The sequence below is a fragment of the Microcaecilia unicolor genome, chromosome 4, assembly GCF_901765095.1.
Source record: "Microcaecilia unicolor chromosome 4, aMicUni1.1, whole genome shotgun sequence".
NCBI lineage: Eukaryota > Metazoa > Chordata > Amphibia > Gymnophiona > Siphonopidae > Microcaecilia > Microcaecilia unicolor.
Window position 1 is genome coordinate 296715802 of NC_044034.1, and position 23983 is coordinate 296739784.

Genomic DNA, 23983 nt, shown 5'->3' on the forward strand with positions numbered 1-23983 from the left:
GCACTAGATGTGGTGTATTTAGATTTTAGCAAAGCATTTGACATAGTTCCACATGGATGATTAATAAATAAACTGAGTGACAGAAGATAGTGGTAAATGGAGCACACTCTGGAAAGGGATGTTACCAGTGGTGTCAGGTTGTCAGGAAAAAGAGGCGGCACTGAGATTACTGGGTTAGAGATTACTAAGCAAAAAGGAGATAGTTCCAATAATGAGACCCCTCCCACACACACACACAGCTCTGCCATAGTCCTCACTACTGAACCCACTGGTTCTGCAGTTCATTTACCGGCATATGAAGACATCGTTAGCCTACAGCTCCAACAGATAAACGCCACTAATTTCAGTGCAGCACCATGCACACAGCCTCCTCCCCCCCCCCCTCCCCAACAATACCTGGGCTTTCTCCACAGATTCACTCCGCTTGAAGCCTCTCTGCATCCTGGCCTGATGTTCTTCCTCCTGCTCCCTCTGTAAGACAAGGATGCAAATTCACCCAGAACTAGCACCATTCACAAGAACATGGGGCAAGAACAGGAAGCAGTGCCACCTGCATTGCAGCCTCTCCCCTACCACTGTCCTGCCGTGTCAGTACCAGAAGGACAGCACCTCCAGCAGTGCAGTGCCCACTCTCAACTATTGACCTACAGTGTTTGTACTGGAAGGACAGCACCTCCTTTAGCACTGCCCTCTGTCAGCACTGGAAGAAGAGTTTGACAGGTAGAAATATCACTGGAGAGACACAGCAGTGGATGTCCTATCTGCTAATCTCCAGACACAGCCCAATCAGTGCAAGAGTGTGGAGAGTGACATCCCCTTTCTCCTACACCACCACTATCAGTCAGGTCCTTTTCTCAGCACTTCAATAACAAAAAACTGGGGGGAAAAAAAAAAGAATCCAAAAGGGGGAAAAAAAACACGACATTAAATCACTAAGAAAGGAAAGGCCCTTACCCACTGTTGCTTCTCTTTTTCTCTGTTGACAGTTTCCTGCTGCTGCTGAAACTTCCTACAGGAAACCAGAAGACAGAAACCTTGATTATATGAACAAACCAATGATGATGCATCAAAATCTGACTCTGTCATCACCTCTGACAGCCTTCCATGACCACAAGTACTTTCAATGCATCATAGAACATTTTGTTACGAGTCTCATGGGCCAGAACAAGGATCATACCACTCTCTGCTCATACAGATCCAGTTGGAATGGTTCAATGTCTGTGCCTGGCTTACCCTTGCTACTTACTTCTGTGCGTCAATCTGATTGGCTCTCTCCTTAAACCGCTTTTCCCGTTCCTCAGCCTCCTTCTGATCACGCTCCCGTCGCTCTCTGTCCAAACGCTGACGCTCTTCTTCTATCCGACGTTTTTCTTCCAAACGCCGGTTCTCCTCATCCTTCTGCACAGGAAGAAAGGACACCAGCAATATGAAAAAGCACTAGCATTAGATCAAGCAAGAATTTAAGGCCAGAGTCAAAGAACAACTCTGGAAATTTTTCTCACTCTACAGAGAATATGTTATCTCAGGTAATGGTCACAGGGATAGAGAACCTGTCACCTCTAGGAGCGGATGACTCAGGGGATGGGCATAGGTATAACACACTCAATACAGTTACATATATATTGGATCCAAAAAGAAGGCTAACAGATGCAAAAACCCTCACATACATATTTATCACAGACAGCTCATCAGGTGCTAGAGGACTGGGCTGCAGAAACAGCTCCACCAGCTGTATTTCTTTTCTTGTACCACTAGAGGGAGTGCAAGGCACAGTCCAATTGAAGGTTGAAGAACTCACCTCAGCCTTTGCCCAGAAGGTATCTTTGCCAACACGTTTGATCTCAGACACGGCATTTGTCTTCTGATAGACGGATCCCTGGAGGAGGAGAGAAGAGGACAAGAGAGGTGTCTGCCTTTTTTTGTCAACATCAGCACAGTATCTCTCATCTACTCTTAGAACAGTCCTAGGACTAATTTATTCAAGGCCAAAACCCACATATTTTCTGGATCTTCATGGGTCATCTTCTCACAAAGATCACAGCAGGCAGCTACACATACTTGCTGACTTGAAGAAAGAAAAGCTCACTCTGGCATGCTGTACTTGGAACTGCATATGATACAGACATATGCAAGAACCTATGACTTAGGCAGCGAGGAGCAGCTAATGTAGAACTACTTTGAGGAACCCTCCACCACAAAAAATCAATCCAACACAAACACAGCCACATTTCATATTGATTTGGCGTAATGGTCAGTAAAGTACAAAGAGTTTGTCCCTATCTCTTAGGCAGCACTCACCACAGGTCCCTGGGGGCCAGAATCCTGGAACCTGCTGGACTCTTTATGGAAATTGTAGTTAGCACCTGATGCCTTCGCAACTTTCTCCATAATGGACTCAGGCTCCACATCCTCTTCTGCCCTAGCATTGACTGTCACGTGAGCGCCCTGCAGGTAAGGATGGGAAAGTGGGGAAAAGAAACAGATCAGTAGATATCTGCTGGAAAGCACACACCTGGAAATGCACTAGAATCTCAGCTGCATTTCCAGTTGGACCAAGTCTCTCAAGGTCAGGCCAGATCACACCAGAGAATCACAATGCCTTCCTTCACATTTAGCTTGGATTCTGGGCAGGCTGTGATATCTTTTCTAAAACCAAGAGGAGGCATTACCAGAGAATAAGGGAAACCAAACAGGAGAAGGAACAGAACTCAAGAGAAAATAAAGTAAAACCTTACAATGTAACAATAGCAGTGGTCTACACGGCATCTTGGAAAACATATTTATTTATTTGGGTTTGACCTTATTCAATGTTTATTTCAATTCTTGTGCTATTATGCATAATTTTTAAACCTCTTATTAAAACGTTTTTCTAATGGGCTATGTGAAACCACTGCTGTTGATACATTTTAAGGTTTTGGTACCTTGAACTCTTGTTGCACTTTATTTTCCCTTGCGATCCATTTTTATTTTCCAACATAAATAAGTATCTTGGAGCTCGGTAGGTACCAGCTGATCCTAACAACCTGCAAAGAATCAATTTTGCTCCAGGACCACTAATGTTCTTATGATTCTGCATCACAACTTGAGTCTAAACGCCACACTTCCTAATGTGTCCCTGTATGCAGGTTCAGAAGAGAAGCCCTCAAAAGCTCTGTGCAAACCTCTGACACAAGTTATGGCTGGTCCCCAAAGATGATCCAGATCCCTGCACGACACCCAGAGCCCTACATGGGCACAGAAGCAGTGTCTGCACCATTACCAAAAGCCAGAGAATTCCTGCTCACCACAGAGGGGTCTCTAAAAGGCTGCTCTGTGCACTTCTCTATACCCTTTCCAACCAAGGCTGGATTAGGCTGTGAAGGGGCAGATTTATGTTTCTGACAACCTCTAAGTATTCTCAGTGATATGCTGGTGCTCACTCCTACCATTGATATGACAGAAATGCAGTGGTTGTTGTATCACATTCTCTATTGCACCATGAAGGCTATAAAGATGGGTGGTTGGCCCAATATTGCCAAGTATATTCTAGGCCCTATACAGATCACCAGATTTGAAAAACTGCTTCCTACAATGGGATGCATAACTACCATCTAATGGGGCAGACAGCAGGATGCACAGTTTTAGAGCCCCCTCAAGGGAAAGAGAAAGGGAATGGGACTTGATATACCGCCTTTCTGTGGTTTGCAACTACATTCAAAGTGCTTTACATAGTATATACAGGTATTTATTTGTACCTGGGGCAATGGAATGTTAAGTGACTTGCCCAAAGTCACAAGGAGCTGCAGTGGGAATCAAACCCACTAGGTTACTTCTCCATTCAGGGACCCTTAAAACTTATCAGCATTAAGCTAAGACACCTACACAGTTAGGTTCAAACTCAATCAATAATGTTTACTGTGGCAACCTCAGTAAGTCACACAACTTCTCTGTGCAAGGATCCTGTGAAACTGTGCCAACACCTGTACTGTGGTGAGCACATTGATAGCAAGCAAGAAAGAAAGAATAAACATTCTTTTCACCTGAACAGGCCAACTGGTCTGCTACCTTCAGGACCAGTGTTAAATATGCTGAGGCCCAGGGCAGATACGTGGGGGGGAGGGGCAAGGGACAAAGACCACCAGAAGGCTTCAGCTTTAGTTAAGCTTAGAGGGCCCCCTGTAGCACGAGGGCCCAGGGCATTAGCACTGTTTGCACTCCCCTAACACTGACCCTGGCCATCATCTACTATGGTACTATAAGCTAAGAACCACACACTATACCTTTAAGAAGTTTGCGATGGTGCTGACATGATTGGCACAGACTCCCTTCCTGGCATCATTCACCCCCTCACCAGTCTGTTAAAAAAACAAGATGACAGATCTAAAACAGGTATTCCTTCCTGATCTCCTCAAACCAGAGCAGACACTTCCCCAACAATAGTAACATTGCTGTCTGTGCTTCGAAATTGCTGGCAGTTGTTGGTTTTTTTTTTTTAACTCCTATCCTACCACAGTCTATGAGCCTTAACTAAAGGCTACCAAGATGGGAAGAAGCCCAGTCAGGACTGGAATACAACACTCAGGTTGGCTAATACAGTTAAGTGGCTCACTCCTATCATGGACTTTTCTAATCTGGTCCTGAGAATGTTCTTTTCATGACACATCCCCATTTCATCTCTCTCTCCTCCCCTAATTCATCATTCTGCCTGGATTTAATGAAATGAAGCCACTAATACCATTACAGAGGGGTTAATTCTACACATTTGTATTGTGTTTTCAAGGGCTCTGCCTCTTTGCAGGTCAGTGCAGAATGATGCTAGGATGAATACACAGCTGAACTTTTTGTAGGGGAAGACTATAAGCTGGATGTGGGCTGTTGCCCTTCTAACCATTATGCTAATAATTTGGTAGAAATTTAGCTGGCAATAAAATACTGTTTTGATCATTTGTCTAACAAGTGTTTCCTGAGTTCCCATTGACTGTACTCACCCAATTAATGAGGACGTATTTGGGCAGACCAGAGTTTGGGTCTTTCACTCGGCAAAAAGCATACATCACCTTCCCACTGTTCAGTTCGTCCACAAGCTCCTCCAGGCCGCCATCTAAAGGAAGGAAGGAAAGAAGCTTCAAGAGGGCCCAATCCTTCTTGAATCCCTCTTAAACCATCCCTGTAGCAAAGCAGTCACCCTCCAAACTATGTTATTCTCCCTGGAGACTTCAGTGGCACCACCTTAAAACATCATTCCCCTATCTTTCACTGTACAGTCTCCACTAGCATCCTTCAACTATTACTCAGCTCAGCTCCACAGACCTCAAGAAACCTCATCACAGACAGCACCCAGCACTTATACGTGGATTAATGTTTCATTGACGCTAAGTGAGTGAAGGCATGTCTACTGCTCCATGATTTGCAAGTTCAGGAGTTAGTTAAGGGAACTGCTCCCCTCACATTAAAAACAGTCAAAATACATCTATCTCCTGTGCAACCACCAATTTCTGTTAAATGCCATGTGTGAGTCCCGTAGAGGGAGTACTCATCTCCAGTGCTGGGAAGGGCAGAAAGAGAGGGAGCAGAGATTCTCCTCCATTAGAAAGAACACCACTCACCTCCAGTACTAGGAAGAGAGGGAAAATGGAGGCGGGGGGGATTTCCACATCAGAAGGGGCATTCATCTCCAGTGTGAGAGGGTAAAAGGAGAGGATTCCCCCCCCCCCCCCCCCAGAGGGTGCACTCGCCTCCAGTGCGAGGAAGAGAAAAAGAGAGGAAGAGGGAGGAAGAGATGGGGAGAGGATTGTCCCCAGAGGGGTGCACTCACCTCCAGTTCCGGCCAGCCTGATGTCATTGCTGTTACCCTCATAAGTGAAGAGGGCCCTAGAGAAAGCACATACAGACAATGTTCAGAGATCTGAATTGGCTCTTCCTGTTCAGATAGATGACTTGTCCCACCTAGTGAATACATTTGTTGGTTTCACTTACTAGTTAGAAAATGGAAATGAGCCGTGCAATACTTTAGAGGTGTACACACATCTGGAAGCTACTGCTATATAAGATCAGACTGGTTAACAATACTTTGAGATGGTTCTCCATTACTTTACTTTTCCTAGAACGTGTTTTATGTTTAAACGGTTTTTATTGGCATTTCTGCATGTTATATCATTACAAACTTTCATGTAACAAACTTCACAAACAATCCATGCTGTAACAAACCAAATTCTTGACTGGCCTTTGGCCGGTATTTTTAACATTTTCTCTCCCCCCCCTTTCCTTAGAATTCCCTCCCCCTCCCCCCTCTTTTGTGCTATGCTGATATTGTTATTGGCAGACAATCATGTTGAATTTCCTCGGCGAACTCATTAATCACCATCTTATCCTCCAGGCCTACTAATACAATCAAATTAGCAGATGTTTTACACCCAGGATCTGAAATCTGCTACGTTAATTCTCACCACTCATGCATTCTTGTCATACTCCATTCATGCACAATGACTATCCTAAAACATTCAGGACTTGACTTCGCGCCCGTGGGGATAAATCGTTGTCGCCTCTTTGGCATATTGCGGGCATCACGAATTTCCCACAACATAAGCTCATGTAGCCTGTTCCTCCAGTACCAGTACGATGGGGCCTTATTCGATACCCAGTGATTTAGGATGCATTTTTTCCACAATATACAGATTTTACTGAACTAAATAACACCCTCTCAAAGGATAAACCCACCTGATATCTGAGAACCCAACTCAAAAACCGGGAAAGAGCCGACCAGAACCCCCGTATGTCTCTGCATTGCCACATACCATGAAGAAATGATGCGTTCTCCACTGCACACATTTTGGACACGCACTTGTTCCCACCACTCCCGCATACCACGCCTGCTTAACTGAGAAGTATGCCCTATGTATGGTTCTAAAGTGGCATTCCTGCAATTCAGCGCTATGCACCACCCTTGCACCCCCCTGAAGCGCTGCCAATATCTTCCCCTCTGCTATTCTCCTTCCCACCTCCTGACTCCATCTTTCAGCGACCGTCTTGACATCTCTTTTGGGTCGTTCCCCTTCCAGTACCTTATGTAACCATGACACCGAAATTTGTCCTGCTGCGTCCCCAGCTAGAAATTCCCTTATATTCTTCCCAAACTCAGGTAGTAGGCTCGTGTTGGGGAGCCCATGGATGTAATGTGAGAGTTGATGGTAAGCCAGCCTCGCCAACAATCCCCCAGCGCATTGCCTCTCGAACTCTAGATAGGTCAGCATTTTCCCATCCCTCTGTATAAAGTTCTCCAAAAGTATCTCCTAGAACGTTTTTTAAAAGGTAATTCTGTTGGCAAGTGAAAACGGAAAAAAAAAAGTTTCATTCCAGGATGTTCCTGAAATCACACCACATTCTACTTTGAAATGATTCACAGCAAAACTCCTTGGGACAGAGAGAATTGCTGGGCTCTCATGTATGCAGGAAACTGACACAGGGGACCCTCTTCCTCTAAGCTGGTAACAGAATGCCCTCAAAATAATGGTTTCAGTTTGGTGCTAACTGGTTATTTTCATCGGCACTAACTAATTAAGTGCCACTGAAAATGAACCGTTAGCCCCAAACAGGTGATTTAACTGGCCAGGAGCTGTTTTCAATATCGACTCCACGATACAAATATTGTTTAACAAAAATCAAAGTCATAAATCTTGAACATAAAACAATTGTAACATTATAGTAATAAAATGGCAATAATAAAGAAGAAAGAAAAGGCCTTTGCTTAGAAACCCGTCTCAGGAGTCATGACAAACTCTATACTTTCCCCAAAGGCCTGCCTGGAAAGCCTTCTTTTCAACCTGTTCTGAACAAAGAACAGGTGATGTTAGCCTTAATATCTAAAGGAACAGAATTTAACAGTAATGGGCCATGGTAATTAAAGACTATACATCAAGTAACTTCCAGCCATATTTTATGTGGTGATAGAATAAGGTGGTGCTTACACTGGAATATACGAGAAGGTTTACTAGTTAACAAGACCTTAAATACCATGGTCAAGATCTTGAAATGAATCCTGTACTTAACAGGAATCCTATGGTGTTGTGCCAGCAGTGGACTGACATGATGAGGGCAAGGCATAATAGTCTAATGGCAGTATTTTGTATTAATTGTAACTGCCTCAGTGATTAAGCAGAAAGGTTAACAAAAAGAGCATTCCTATTGTCTAATCCAGAGGTTTTCAACCCAGTTCTTAGGGCACACCCAACCAGTCGGGAGTTTCAGGATATTCCCACTGAATTCAATGTCTCCTAACAAAAACCACTTAAACACTAAAAATTGCAACAATTCTATAAATTTTATCACTTATTTTAAAATCCAAGGTCACAGTACTGCTTCACCAGTATGAGTCTTGCAATCATTACACACTCATTATACAATGTTCAATGTACACTCCCCATATGGTGCAATCATATCTTTCAGGGTCTCTTAAGTTCCATAAGGCTCCACCTTATCTCGCTTTGCTTCTTCCTTTTAAAGTTCACCAATCACAGTCTTGTCTCATTGTAATTATTACTCCAAAGTAATAGACACCTAGCGCGGATGGTGTCCTTGCAAGGTTTAAGAGCAGCGCCATGAGTTGGCCTGAGATTGTTTTTAGAGTAATGAAGTCTTAGCTCCTGAAAATGTCGAGTGGCAAAACAGTACACCGTGTAGAGCTTTGACGTAGAGGGAGCAAGAGCAACCATTCAGTATGTGACTGCAATTCATTAACAAATGTTACAAGGAAGAATTCTAATTTGGAGAAGAACATAGGCGTAATACGGAAGTGGAAGAGAAATCAAGTAAAGATCATTATATTTTGGAGTAATAATCACAAAACACGGCACCAGCATTTTAACAGAGACGCCAGGTTTTGTGATCTTGTCAGCTAAGATGAATGCTGTGGAATGACAAGTAAGTGCTGAACTGAGTGTTGGTGTGTTCAACAATGTTTGGTTCTGTCGCCCGTTAAAAGAAGATATCCTGTACAAATTCTGTATTATTAAATTTTACAGCAGAGATGCAGAACGTCCCTCATTCAGTGAGGACAATATTAAGCCAAAGGAAGAAATGCAGAAAGTTTCTAGTGAATGTTTGATACATGCGTTGTGGCAATCTTAACCCAATTTGTTTTGGTTGCAGATGACATTGGACACAATTATTCCCTTGACAAAGCTATGGGCGAAATAGGACCCTGTCAGGATTATAAAATAACTCAGACAACTAAGCACACTTACCTGCTTACAAGAAGTTTTTATACAAAAAAATAAAAAAATATATATAATCAAAGTTTAAGAAGCTGAATAAAGAGAAAGAAGAATATATATATTATATATATATATATATATATGAAATACACAGGGAGGTTTGTTTTTTTTTTGCCAATGACGAAGTGCGGTTCTGCTGGTTACCTTATCAAGTTGAAGATTATGCAAGTACTGCAGACTTAAAGAGGCCTTTTTCCTCCATTTTTAAAGATATATATATGGTTAGGGTGCTTGAACCACAATATGTATGTGTTTTTAATCTACTAAGAACCCAGGAAAGTAACAACAAATGAAGGTGCTTTTGTTCCCGAAAGAGAGGAAATAATCAAATTCTGTGCATGAAAAAGGAGGTCTAATTCAAATTTGAAATATATACTTGTAGATCAAATTAGCATCTACTGATATCCCCAGTAGGGTAATCACTTGTTTCAAAGAAACCCGAGATTGATGGTGAAAGCAAGGGCACTTCAGTTCTTCTAGAAATTCACATAGCCTCAGATTTTGATGGGTTGTTTCCATTTAGGTTCAGAGACACTTTGCCTTGGAATTTAAGCATGTGTTTAAATAAGAAAAATCAGGTTGTGCCAGATGTGTATTGTAAGCCACAGAATTCTATAGAGAGAAGCTAACTGAATGTTCATCTGCAAATAATCATTAACTCCGTGATCCTGAATTAATGTGACAAGTGGCACAAAATATTAAATAAAACAGGAGCAAGGTTAGATTCTTGAGGAACTCTACATAGTAAGGAATAAAGACTGGAGCATGTGGCATTTCACATGATCCAATACCAAAGGAACAACTGCAAGGCAGTGTCATGAAGACCAAATTCATATAAATGCAGAAATAGCAGATCATATTACCAAGTCAAATACTGAAGTCATAACTAGGGCTATTAACAAGACAAACCTGCCACCATCCAGTTTAACTGTAATCAAAGAGATCAGTGCCGACTCTGTACTATGACATTTGTGAAATCTAGATTGCCTTGGATATAACACATTCACCATCTCAAGATAAATCACAAAGTTGCAAAAAGTAGAACTTTCTCCATAATTTTTTCTTGAGCAGAGAGGTGTGGTAGCCGTGTTAGTCCACTTTTAAAGGTAATCAACAGAAATAAAACAAAATAAAACATGAAAAAGAAAATAAGATGATACCTTTTTTATTGGCCATAACTTAGTACATTTCTTGATTAGCTTTCGAAGAAGGGCAACCTTCAAAAGCTAATCAAGAAATGTACTAAGTTATGTTCAATAAAAAAGGTATCATCTTATTTTCTTTTTCATGTTTTATTTTATTTCTATTGATTATCCTTAACTTTGGAAAGACAGGTTGGACATATAACTGGAGATATCCACCTGATTCGGCTGGGTCTTCTTCAGAAGCAGTCTTGACTCCTGGATTCCTTCCAACAGGCTCACATTTACGACAGACCAGATATAGGAGCTTAAACGTGCTCTAATATGCTTCACTGGGAATGCTGGAAATGGGGTATTAATGTATTTATTGAGAGCACAATATGCTCCAGTCCTGAAAAGAGATACCAAATTAAAGGCTCTCAACGTACTCCTCAGTGCAGGACCATGTGAAGCTAATGCACCACCATGTATAAAATCCTATGCAGAATGATCAGTCACCAGCACCAAATTATCCTGACAGGCTGACTTGGGTTTAGATCTTTAGAAAAAGTACTCAACTGAACAGAAACTCTCATCACCAAAATTATTATAAGGCAAAAGAACCTGTACAGAACTATCCTTTAACCATGGACAGATTGCCCAATAATTCAAATTATCTTCAAGGGCACTTTTCAGCTCAACAAACTGCCCAATTTATATTCTTGATATCAGATTCTAGAAAGACTGCAAACCACATTCATCTCCTCTTAAACCACCATCTATCTGACTGGCAAAACGTGTCTCTTCAAAAATGTAGCCCTTCAAGTAATCAAGACTGATCCCTAGTAGACAGATTAACACATTTCAGTGGGGAAAAAAATGCTTTATAGCACTTGAGATGTTCCAAAGATTATCTTAATGTTCCAGAGGAGAACAGTAGTGCTGAAAATGGAGTGAATATGAGGCAAAAATCAAAGATGTTTTTAAGTTATCCAATTTTTTTTATTTAGAGAATTTTAAAATGTTCTGTATGCTAGCTGGCAAGATAAAATTAATGGTTGGTCCATGAGTTAAGTCCGAGTGTGTAAAATGGAAATTTCCCGTATAGTAAAAAAACAACAACAAAAAGTCAAGAATATGACCAGCTTTACAACTGGTTAGTTTCAAATATTGCTGAAATCCCAAATCTTCCAGAATATCCAAAATACTTGGCACGAACCAAAAAAAAAACAAAAACCCCCAGCTAAAATGACATCAGAATACTGTTCTCACATTTTGGTGAGAAATTCATTAATGCTAATTACCTAGATCTGGACAGCAGTAAAGGAAAAGCTGGCAAGCCACAGGTACAATAGAAAAAAAACCCCCAAAAAACATAGCTAATAAACCAAGATGGGGAGAAAAGGCTAATTTCAAAGGAAATTAATAGATGAAATACTAGTCATGCCTCCTAAAGTTTTATGGGCTCTGTTTTTTTAACTAGGTTTGAATAGTTGGATGGACAGGCTAGTGGTAATGCTTCTGATTCACCATCCTTTAGTCAGCTCTCTGTGATAATTAGCAGCTGAAGGTTATGAGTCAATGTCAAATCATGAATTAAATGTGACAGATTTAAGAAGTATTCAAAAGATCAGTGTGACATATGCATTATATCCACAGATGCAAAGGTACTCCTATTAAAGGAACATGTAGGCAGGTAACAGGCTTGTAGATGGGGCAAGAGTAATCAGTTGTCTACAGCACTGGTAATTTTTAAACTTAGTGGACTTTACATTAAGTTAAAAGCTTATTACAAAAATTCACCTTAGACAGTTTTCTACTCCGGAAAACCAGGATAAGACTTGGTGAGCCTGTCAGAGACATGCAGCAACGTAGCAATGCTTATCCAGAACGAGAAGGAAAATGCAAGAAAAATCAAAACAAAACTGAGACAAGATTCATTGCACGTGAAGGAGTGCAGTAAAAGCAGCAAGCTCCTTCTATACATGCCTGCCTGCTGAAATGCACCATAGTTACACTCAAATCTAAGGCAGTTGAGGTTACCTTTTTGAGGCAGGGGCTTGGCCTAATAAGGCATGTGTCTTCAACAAGTAAAGCAATACAGAAACATTAGATTAAAACGCAGTAATATCTAGAAAATCTGCAATTTCTTCACAGTCGCTGACAGTCACATTTGTTTCTGCCTATGAGCCTTTATCATCTATTTTAGCTTCTTTAGTTATCACTAATTCCTCTCAAAGCAACATTAAGGTTCAAGGTTCAACTTTATTTAATATACCACAAACCACAAAATCTAAGTGGTTTACAGTGGATAATATAAGAAACAGAAAAAAGGGAGTATTTAAAAAAATAAAAAAGAAGGATAATGGAAGCTTTTCTGAAAAGCTATGTTTTAAAGGCTGCCCTAAAACTCATAAAAGAGAGCTTAATACGAAGATCCAAGGGTATGTGGGGTTCCACTGGGTAAGGGCAACCACAGAAAAACAAGTTGATCTGGCTCAGTGTGAATGAATCTGCAGATGAGAAGGAATGACGACATGCTGATTAGAAGAACGCAGAGAGTGAATTGGCACGTAAGGAAGAAGTGATCTGAACCAGTCTCAATGCTCATCGACTTCTGCTACAGGGTAGGAGTGAGGTGGAGAATAGCACCAGTCCAGCCTAATGTACTAACAGTGGCCAGGAGTGCTAAAAGGTATCTCACTTCCTCTTATAGCATGGACAAGTCCTGTCATACATTGCAAACCCCTTCACATATTCCGTAGGATCTTTACTCGATTCCCTTTGGGCAGGAGGAAGGAATTAAGCATAGGGAAAAGTGTGGTACAAATACCTTCCTCTGTGGCCGAGCTATAGCTCTGGGGAAAGATCAATGTATGTACACTTCTAGGCATCAAATAAGGCAATGTGAGCACAGTGCAATTTACACAGACAAGCTCAGTTCGCTTCCTTTAAATAAGCCGAGCCCCCCCCCCCCCCCGCCAACCCTCTCGACCCCCCCTTCCCACCGCCAACCCTCTCCCGCCACGTACTTTTGCTGGCGGGGGACCCCAACCCCCGCCAACCGAAGTCCTCTTTCGGCTGCGCAGCGTTGACGACCCCCCCCCCCGCCACCACAACCCTCTTGACCCCCCTTCCCACCGCCAACCCTCTCCCGCCGTGTACCTTTGCTGGCGGGGGACCCCAACCCCCGCCAGCCGAAGTCCTCTTCTCGGCCGCGCGGTGTTGCCGAACGATCTGATCAAGTTTGAATCTGTGCGTGCGTCTGATGTCCTGCACGTACAACATGCAGGACGTCAAATGCATGCACAGAAACTTGATCAGATCATTCAGCAAGCGACGCCACGTGGCCGAGAAGAGGACTTCGGCTGGCGGGGGTTGGGGTCCCCCGTCAGCAAAGGTACGCAGTGGGAGAGGGTTGGCGGCGGCAAGGGGGGGTTCGAGAGGGTTGCAGCAGGGGGTCCAGGGTCAAATCTACAGGGGTCCATGCCCCCGTGGCCCCATGATAGCTATGCCCCTGGTGCCAAGAACTATTCTATAAAGGGCATGTATCCTTTACAGAACAGCGCTTAGGGCATAAACTGCACCTAACTTTAGGCACCGGCAATTACATCTGCTAAAAGCTGGTGCCTAAATTAAGTGCGGTTCAACCAAATTCTGACATGTAAAAATCTTAGAACGCCCCCCCCCCCCAAAAAAAAAAATTTACACATGTAGATCATTATAGACTACAATCTGCATGTAAATCCTAATTAAGGCCAATTGTTAGCAGCCAATTACTGGAGCTGATTGGCTTGTTAAGCTGAGTGGAGGAATGGCCTAGTGGTTAGAGTACTGGTCTTGAAATCCAGAGGTGGCCGGTTCAAATCCTCACTTAACCCTCCACTGCCTCAGGTACAAACTTAGATTGTCAGCCCTCCTGAGACAGAGAAATATCCAGTGTACCTGAATGTAACTCACCTTGAGCTACTACTAAAAAGGTGTGAGCAAAATCCAAATAAATAAAATAAAGTTGCCCGCACAAATCGGCTATGCGTGCTAATTTGCATGCACAACTTTAGTCACCATTTATAGAATCCGGGGGGGGGGGGGGGGATTTGCAATATTTACAGGATAGGTCACAGCAAAGCAACAAAACCCTGCCAACAGTCTCAGCAACGAGAGCTACAGAACAGACAATCCTGCTGCTTCAGTCTGCATTAAATTGTTGGTGCAACACCAGTGCAAACCCAGTGTCAGTTCTCTGTTGTTTCACAGCATTTCCTCCTAGCAAACCTAAGGCTGCCGGTGGTTCCAGGCCAACAGCCAGAGTATGAGCTAGTCCTAGTTTTTAAATTCCTTTCATGCCTCAGGCTATTACAGCTTTGAAATAGGCTGGGCTACCAATCCTCAGGAGACTAGAACAGGGAGCTTTATGCAACAAGTCTAGCTAGACTCAGATCTCTATCACCTGCCTATATCTTCAACTTTACTTCTCCCTTCCAGTTCTGTTCCTGAGTTAGAACAGGAAAGATTCATCCAGCTCTTTGGATTTTCAGCTCTATTGAAACCAGGGCTGAGATTTGCTACATGGGCCTAGGGTTCAGGGTAGATAACAACTGGCGATTCCTTATTTTCCTGCCAGACCAGTCCAATCTAGTGGGTTATGTGAAGGCAGAAAATCTGGAACGTTCCATCGACATTGACAGTAGCATAAGGAGTGGTGCAACCCTGGAGCTTGCCAGTTTTCTCTGCCTCTAGCAGATAGATGCAGTACAACTCTTCTTCTTTGAGGACTGACTCCTGTTGGCACTCTATGACTTATGGCCCTCAGTTTCAGTCCCAGTGGCTGGTAAAGACTATCTGTGAACATTTAACTGATCTGAACCTGTAGATCTAGGCCCTACTGAGGAAAAGGATTCTTGCTTGGCATCCTTTGGGGCCCATCAGATGAGGTCAGTAGACCTATGGGAGATCTGTCAGACTTCACCTAGACACAAGGCGATATAATAGAAGCCTCTTTGGGAGAAGTCTTCTCTGTCTTAGGGCCAAATTTGCTAAAAGAGATTACTTCCTTTTTTCAGGAGGCTCCTAGTGCCTCCAGTTAGAGACAGAGTCTGAGAGGAGAGAGTGACTGTGACTGAAATAGTATGGTGCCCAAGCATCCTGTTGTTTTGAAAGAAAAAGAACCATATCACTGACAAAATTTCAAAAGATGGCTTTTACAATTTAACCAGGGTGCTATTGTCCTAAGGCCCTATACTAAGACAAATGTATAGGCTCTTATAATGGATCCCTGTTAACTTATTTTCTAAAGCCTCTATATGGTCTCATTCATCCTTTTCATAGCCCTCTAGGATCTTCGTTTATGGCTTTTCCAACACACTTTACTTTCCAGAAGCAACATAGGGAAAACTGCAGGGCCTGGTTCTGGATGCAGAAGCAGCAAGTCGTAAGTGGGCAAAGGGACTGTGGAATGGCCTAGTGGTTAGAGCAGTGGGCTGGCAACCAGGAAAACTGGGTAAGTCACTTTCATCCTCCATTGCCTTAGGTAGATACCAAGGATAAACCACCCCAAGGAGTGAGATTTACATGCGATGTGTCCCAAAATATAAATCCAGAAAGCTTAGGCTTTTTAAATGAATGAAACAATAGAAAATAATATTTAGCTTTCTTTTGGTGCCCCTGTGACATCAGTTATTATGACAATTTTCAAAGGAATTTGACCAGCTAATTACTTTTTTAATAAATTTTCCACATGGAAACTTTCCTTCCACTTAGTAAACACATGGGTACATTTGCAGTAATGGACTTCTCCCAGTCCAAATTTTCAAAGGGAAACTCTATTAATACAACACTGGTCCACCAGTGAAAGACACAGAAACACACGTGTCGCATTCACATACACACATTTCTAGTGTTGTGATGCAGCCTGCTGATTATGTGCTCCCTCACCATCATCAACAGCACTGCCAATCATGTAAAGGTCTTGCAACTGATGAGAGTTTTTTTGTTCAAACTGCGGCAGCAGTTCCCCCCATCCCTAAGACACTCACTGAATCTTCAATGTCAGCCCATACTGTACAAGTGTAACTTCTGCATAAGACCTTCCCCAGGCCCTCCCTTTCCCTTCCCCTTCCAGTGCTCCACCACCACTGCCTCTCCATTGGCTAGATCTTTGCTTGTAACACTGACAACAGAGAGAGTAAGACAACTCATAGGAAAAGCCCATCTGACAGCCTCCTCCAAAAACAAATTATTTGTGCCCTAGTATCCAGTGCCTTAATCTGGCCCTGCCCACAGCAACAAGGCAATAGCTGGCACTACATACAGCAACTAATAAAAGTGTATGATTCAGTCACAGTAGGATTTTCAACAAAGAAAATGAAATGCACACCTGAATCACTAAAAGGCAGCCTATCTGAGAATAAGAATTTCCAATCCCTAAGGCTGCCCCATGAGAGACAGAGAATGAGTGAGTGACTGAATGCACAAGTGTGTGTGTGTAGGCTCTCTGTTTGTCTATGACCTGGAGAGTAAGTTTGAAAAGTGCAATTCTCTTTAACTGTTATGTTCCACTCTGTCAAAGTTTTATGCTGCAAAATCTGGAACTATTTCTCCCTTAGAAATGTGACTGTTTGGGGGAGCTTAATTCCTTGGAACCACCACAGTCCAATCTGGCCCATTTTCTAACATGATGTCTCTTTCCATTGGTTTGTCCCCCATGCCAAATAAGGTCCTTTTCCAGTAAATTTTCAGAGAGTTATTTTGCTTCCAGATATATAGACAGACAATTTTAGACCATTTATGAATAATTCTTTCCAACACACTGGATTGGAAAGTATAAAAATGAACCTAGTTCAAAAATACCATCATGAATGGTAATACTGTATAACTATTAATTATATTCAAAACATGATGGCAGATATTACATAGATTTGTTTTAAATCAAATTCATCCTGCCTCTTGACCAGTGATTTAGATCAATCAGATTTAAATCGCATCTCTCTTGATTTCCCCATATTTTACACCCCCTGCCAATTTCCCCAGCTCAGTCTTTAGTGTATTGGTCCTCATCTGAAGGCCATGAACAGCTCCTTCCAGAAGATTGTAGACATGGACTTTAAATCCAGTTGTCATCAGGCGTCAGCATTTCATGATGACTGATACTCCCCCACTCCCTTCAAGGGCTATGAATGATGAAGGGCTCTCTTCTTTTTTTGTTTCACAATCCTGTATCCCTTACTGTTCTTATACTCTTTGGCATAAAAATATGCACATTTATTTTTTATTTCACCTTTCAAGTCTACTCATACTTTGGTGGAACATCCACAGGAAGCCCTACTGTCCATTTCTTCAGGTTTGCATGGGACACTGATAAAGATCCACTCTTCAGCTGTCTGTGCTGTGTTCAGCTTTAAATGTATCAGTGTGATATCTGGAAGAGGAGGAGGGGGTTCTAAAAATTATCAGAACACCTCTAATTTACTTCGGTTAATAATGGTGGAAGCAGAGGTGTAGCCACAAAGGGTCTGGGACCCCCAAATTGCAGCACTCATTGAACTGTGTATGCTCAAGGAGTGCTGATGTTGCAGCTGAAAGCGCTTTGCCAACTTTCCCGCTGCACAGACGGCATGAGGGGCTCAGAGGATCTCTTCCACTGGCGGAGCTTGGGCATTCCCACCAGCCAAGGTATTAATTTTAGCACAGGCCGGGGAAAGGGACAGAGATGAAATGAATGGGTCTCCCATAAATGGACTTCTGGCTATGCTACTGGGTGGAAGTAGAAATTGAAGTATTAAATATATTGAAATATCCACCTAGAAGTAAGATATACACAAGAACAGAAAAGCTGGATTATAAAGACATGCTTTGCTGTAATTACCAAATTAATTCCCACACTATAGCTGAATTAGAAAAGGTACACAGAAAGGCGACCAAAATGACAGGGATAGGACAGGATGACTTCCCTAGCAGGAAAGGCTTAAGAGGCTAGCTGGAAAAGGTTGGCTGATGAGTGATATGACAGAGGTTTATAAAACACTGAGAGGCATATTTTCAAAGCACTTTGGGAGGCTAAGTTCCATAGGTTTCTATGGAACTTTGGGAGGCTAATAGGCGTATTTTCAAAGCACTTAGCCTTACAAAGTTCCATAGTAACCTATGGAACTTTGTAAGGTTAAGTGCTTTGAAAATGAGCCCCAATGTGCTTTGAAAATATGCCTCCAAGTGGACTGGAACGGGTAGATGCGAATCACTGGTTCACTCTTTCCAAAAATATAAAACTAAGAGGCACACAGTGAAGATACTAAGTAGTAAATTTAAAACAAATCAGAGAAAATATTTCTTCACTCAAAGTGTAATTAAACTCTGGAATCTGTTGCCAGAGAATGTGGTAAAAGTGGTTAGGTTAGCAGGGTTTTAAAAAGGTTTGGACATGTTCCTATAAGTATATAAACCATTATTAAGTGGATTTGGGAAAATCTGCTGCTTATTTCTGGGATAAGCAGCATAAATGTGTTTTACCTTTTGGATCCTGCCAGGTACTTATGACCTGGATTGCCCACTGTTGGAAACAAGATACTAGGCTTGATGGACCTTCAGTCTGTTCCGGTATGGTGATGCTTATACCCTGTTTACAACCTGCCCAGAGGACCTTAAACTGCATATAACCCTAAACCCTTGCTCATATCAGAAGCAGAGCTCACTCAGAAGCTCCTATTTATATTACCCAAAGTTTCTAAATAAGTCACATTTATCCAAGAACTGAAAGGCAGGGGTAATGTGCCTGCAGTGTCCAAGGTTAATGGTTCAAAAAAAGAAGAACTAATGTCTATCACTTCCCTTTTGTTTAAGCAAGCAACCACCTCCACTTCCCAAAATGTCACTTCAACTTGATCTGAGCCGAATATCTTCCTTCAAATCTGCCCTCAAATTCAACCGATGTATGCATAGCAACAAGGCTGGGAAAATTCCAGGCACCCAAAACTGGGGACATAACATCCAACAGAAGAAACATGGATTAAATATCGACTGAGAAGAGTTGACATGCTGGACAATGCACAATAATACCCAGGAGTGTTGAAATGACTGCCAGAAGCACAACTCTATTACTGAACCAAATGGAAGAAGCCAAAAAGGAGGGGAGAGTGCCTGGAAGAAGGGAAAGGGGACAGAAACATAAAATAGAATTCTAAAAACGATAAGGCAAAAATGTAAAAAAAAAAAAAAACCACCAAAAACCCCTTTCTTCGCTACTAAATATTTTTTTTGGCTGAAAACAATTTTCTAAATATTTTTCCACCCCCATATAGAACCTGAAGGGGTCTTTTACTGAAGATTAGTGCATGTTATCTGCCACAGGACCTATTGTATTCTTATGGGCCCTGCGGCAGATAACATGCTAATCTTTAATAAAAGATCCCCTTATACAGGTATAAAAGCACAGATAGGCCATGTGATCTTTACATCTAGTCTGACCTTTTTTATAAGGCCACAGAAGAAAACATATCAGACTTAATATGGAAATATTAATTTGATTTTACTTGGGTGTCCAGCTTTTTTGGGCTTAACCACAGAATTCAATGAGGCATATTTTCAAAGCATTGGACTTACAAAAGTTACATGGAGGCATATTTCCAACACACTTTGGCTTACAAAGTTACATGGAGGGGCATTTTCGAACAGGGACGACCATCTCTAAGGGCGCCCAACTCTAAGGATGTCCCCGTGAAGGGGCGGGGCATCCCATATTATCGAAACAAGATGGACGTCCATCTTTCGTTTCAATAATATGGTCAGGGCCTCCCAAATCTTGACATTTAGGTCGACCTTTGAGATGGTCGTCCTCGGTTTTCGGCGATAATGGAAACCAAAGACGTCTATCTCAAAAACGTCCAAATCCAAGCCCTTTGGTCATGGGAGGAGCCAGCATTTGTAGTGCACTGGTCCCCCCTCACATGCCAGGACACCAACCGGGCACCCTAGGGGGCACTGCAGTGGACTTCAGAAATTGCTCCCAGGTGCATAGCTCCCTTACCTTGGGTGCTGAGCCCCACAACCACCCCCCCCTCAGGTCCGCCTGCCTGAAGTACACTGCACCCACTACAACTGCTCCAGGGACCTGTATACTGCTGCGATGGACCTGAGTATGGCATTTAAGGCTGGCATAGAGGTTGGCAAAAAAGTATTTTTAAACTTGTTTTTTATGGTGGGAGGGGGTTAGTGACCACTGCGGGAGTAAGGGGAGGTCATCCCCGTTTCCCTCCAGTGGTCATCATCTGGTCAGTCCTGCCTTCGCTACCCTGCTGACACGCCCCTTGAACTTTGGTCATCCCCGCGACGGAAAGCAGTCGAGGGTGTCAAAAAAAATCTGCTTTCAATTATGCCGATTTGGACGACCTTGCGAGAAGAACACCCATCTCCCGATTTGTGTCGAAAGATGGGCGTCCTTCTCTTTCGAAAATATGCGTGATAGTAACCTATGCAACTTTGTAAGTGTAAGTGCTTTTGAAAATAAGCCCCAATGACAGATAAGAATAAGATTATTCTAGTCCGGACATTTCTGGTGCAATACCACAGAGTCTGCTCAATCTCTGGCTGTACACATTACACCTTTGAATTCTCCATGATTATCCCTGGCTCTCTTTCATTCTGCTATTGCTTCTGTTATCACCACCTATATTCCCTGGAGGCAGTTCCATATATTCACCCCACTTAACATAAAGAAATATTTCCTAATACTCCTGGGTATATCCATTTTAATACAAAAGAATAGATAACACTGAACTTTTGTTATTTAATAAAATTCCCTTGAACTTAACACAGTAAATTTGCATATCATTTTGGAATGTAACATATGTGGGATGTCTGTGGGCACAACCCTTGTTTGTTTATTTTTTAATTCTCCTTTTCCCAAATTCACTCTTGTTTGTGCTGTGTTCATAATTTTCCTATATCAGTGTGTGTGATGCCTGCAAAGGGCTCATACTGTAAGAACATAAGCATTGCCATACCAAAGGTCCCTCAAGCCCAATATCCTGTTCCAACAGTTACCCATCCATGGCCAAGTACCTGGCAAGATCCCAAAAGAGTAAAACACTGTACGCTGTTTATCCTATAAATAAGCAGTGGGTTTTCCCAAGTCCATCTTAATAAGGGCTTATGGATGTTTCTTTTAGGAAACAGTCCAAACCTTTTTAAACCCCTGCTAAGCTAACTCTGATTAAAATCTGTGATAGTGTGGTATCTGGAGGAGTGGCCTAGTGGTTAGGGTGGTGGACTTTGGTCCTGGGGAACTGAGGAACTGAGTTCGATTCCAGCACAGGCAGCTCCTTGTGACTCTGGGCAAGTCACTTAACCCTCCATTGCCCCATGTAAGCCGCATTGAGCCTGCCATGAGTGGGAAAGCGCAGGGTACAAATGTAACAAAAATAAAAAATCTGTAAGGGTTTCCACTCTTCAGATGTGTGTACTGTATTCATGCTTTATGTTTGCGTCACCAAAATGTGGTTTTGTCTTCAGGAGTCTGTGCTGTACTCATACCATGCATGCACTAGTTTGATGCCTGCCTACAGCATACTCAGGTTAACACCAGATCTGCATTGCATAAAGTTCTAAGGAGGCTCAGAGCAGCAGCACTTGGGTTTAAGAGTCACAGTGGAAGTGGACAAATAAAAGGAAATCTGAAACAATTCAACGTTAATAATCACCTCGTAAATAAAATATTAGTGTGAAACAGGAAAGATCTTAGTCTATTTGTACAGCCTATCAGTGTCGCTGCTGCTTGCTTTAGAAGCCTTCTCCCTAAAGGTGACTCTTCGCTTCCTGCTTCAGCCACGTTTTTGCGGTATGGAGATCTGAGTCTACCAGCAGTCCCAGTCACAAATGGTGGGCACAGAGGAGGCGAAACTGCTTTTCTAATGCACTATTATCTTGGAGAATACTGCTAATAAATACTCGGTCTCTTTGTTTTAAATAAAAACTCCAGAGAAGCAGCACAGGTATAATAAGACTAGAATTAATACATCGGCGTCCCTGCAAAATGCAGGCGGTACTGCCCAGCACACACCTCCCCTTTTCGTTTAGCACCGACTAGATCCAGAATGTCTGGGCCACTATAAGGCCACCGATCTCCTTTGCCAACCCCACAGTTGTTGCAACGGGCAGGAAACGTGCCCCGAAAGCGAAACCCCGCAAAACCGCTCCCTCCCGCCTCTTGTTGGTCCCAGGAGTGCAGTATAGTCTGACTTCCTGCAGTCTCTCCAGTTCCGCTGGCAAACACTGGGACGGTTATTATGACAGCCACACGATTTAGGCTGGATTCAAACATTTTCCCCATTGTCACAAAATGAGAAAGTCTCTTTAGTACATCAGGCTCGCCGGCTGCTCTCTCGGTCCGGGCTAGGGAGAGAGCAGCAAGGGAGCAATTGATTACAAGCAGGAAATAAGGCAGAGCCTTAGCCCTAGGGTGGGGATCCCGCAGCCCAACCCGAGGCGGCAGGTTTAGAAAAGGAAGTTACAATAGAAGCGTCCTTGCTTCTTTGCTTACCAGTTTGTTTTGGATCTCTCGTCCACCACGTCTTTGTAGGCTGCCTGCAGTGCTGTTCCATTCTTACTGAGGTTTACAGCCATGTCTGATCGACTTAACCCACCCACTGCAGTCCAGCGCCCAAGCTGCAGCTCGGCCCTAGAGCTGCCCTCCTCTGCCCGGAGGAGGAAGCACACAAGGAGGAGGGAGGCTCTTAGGCAATGGGGGTGGTGCCGGCGGCGGACAGGGAAGCTGCTAAGAAATATAAAGGCGCTTGTTTTAGCAGTGGGAAAGATCGTTCCCTCCCTCCCCCCCCCCCCCCCCCCCCGCCCCCCCGAGAAGTTAGGTTTAGTAGGGCTGGGAATAGGTAGATAGCTAAAATCTTTTGGGGGTATATACAGTAAGACAGCACTGGCCTTGTGGCGGGTCTGGGTAAAACCCAGATTCCTCCCGGATCCTCAACGTACCACCTTAAAAACAGATCACTATTTTGTTTAGAGTGCAGCAAGCCTCCTCCAAAGAAGGGAGGGGTCCTTCCCGCGAAGCTGCACCTACACAACCCTCTAAAGTATCCACCAGTCCAGCAGCACACATTCTCCTCAGAAAGGCTGGTTGCAAGTGCAACTTGCATCCACCTGCATCCAACACTCATTCGCCCCAGAAGGGTCCTATCCCCCTGTATCCAGCACTGTTTTCTCCCAGAAGGGCTGCATCCCCCTGGATCCAGCATAGGGTTACCAAATGTCTGGTTTTACCTGGACATGTCCTCGTTTTGAGGACACTGTGAGATGTCCAAGTGGGATTTTCCAGCCTCCCGTGTCTCCCGGTTTGTGAGCAACTAGGCAGGCAGGCTGGCTGGCAGGCCTCGGGGTATCATCCCCTCCCCTATCATGCCCTGGTGGTCTAGTGGCCTCTTTGGGATAGGAAAGGACCCCACTTTTTCCTGCCCGGCGCTGTTGCTGTCAGCACTGCTCCAAAATGGCTGCCAAGACTTCAAGTGGCAGCCTAGTAAGACTTGCGCTGTCTGGACATGTCACTTTTATCTATGGGCAAAAGGGGCCATGCCTTACTTGGGTGCCCATACATAAAAGCCAGCCTTGAGGTGA

General features: G+C 43.2%; 1 protein-coding gene across 2 annotated transcripts in view; it reads right to left on the reverse strand.

Annotated features, from left to right (window-relative positions):
* Positions 1-23659, reverse strand: part of DBNL (drebrin like) — a 54105-nt gene extending 30446 nt beyond the window's left edge. For both annotated transcript variants that reach the window (XM_030201769.1, XM_030201768.1), the window contains exons 1-10: positions 23633-23659; positions 22899-23132; positions 5795-5850; positions 4968-5080; positions 4260-4334; positions 2299-2445; positions 1799-1876; positions 1247-1398; positions 955-1009; positions 397-471 (exon numbers count right to left, since the gene is read on the reverse strand). In XM_030201769.1, the coding sequence (XP_030057629.1) occupies positions 397-471; positions 955-1009; positions 1247-1398; positions 1799-1876; positions 2299-2445; positions 4260-4334; positions 4968-5080; positions 5795-5850; positions 22899-23132; positions 23633-23640 (993 nt within the window). In that variant the 5' untranslated portion in view covers positions 23641-23659. The remainder of the gene's footprint in view (positions 1-396; positions 472-954; positions 1010-1246; positions 1399-1798; positions 1877-2298; positions 2446-4259; positions 4335-4967; positions 5081-5794; positions 5851-22898; positions 23133-23632) is intronic.
* Positions 23660-23983: the final 324 nt, after the last annotated feature.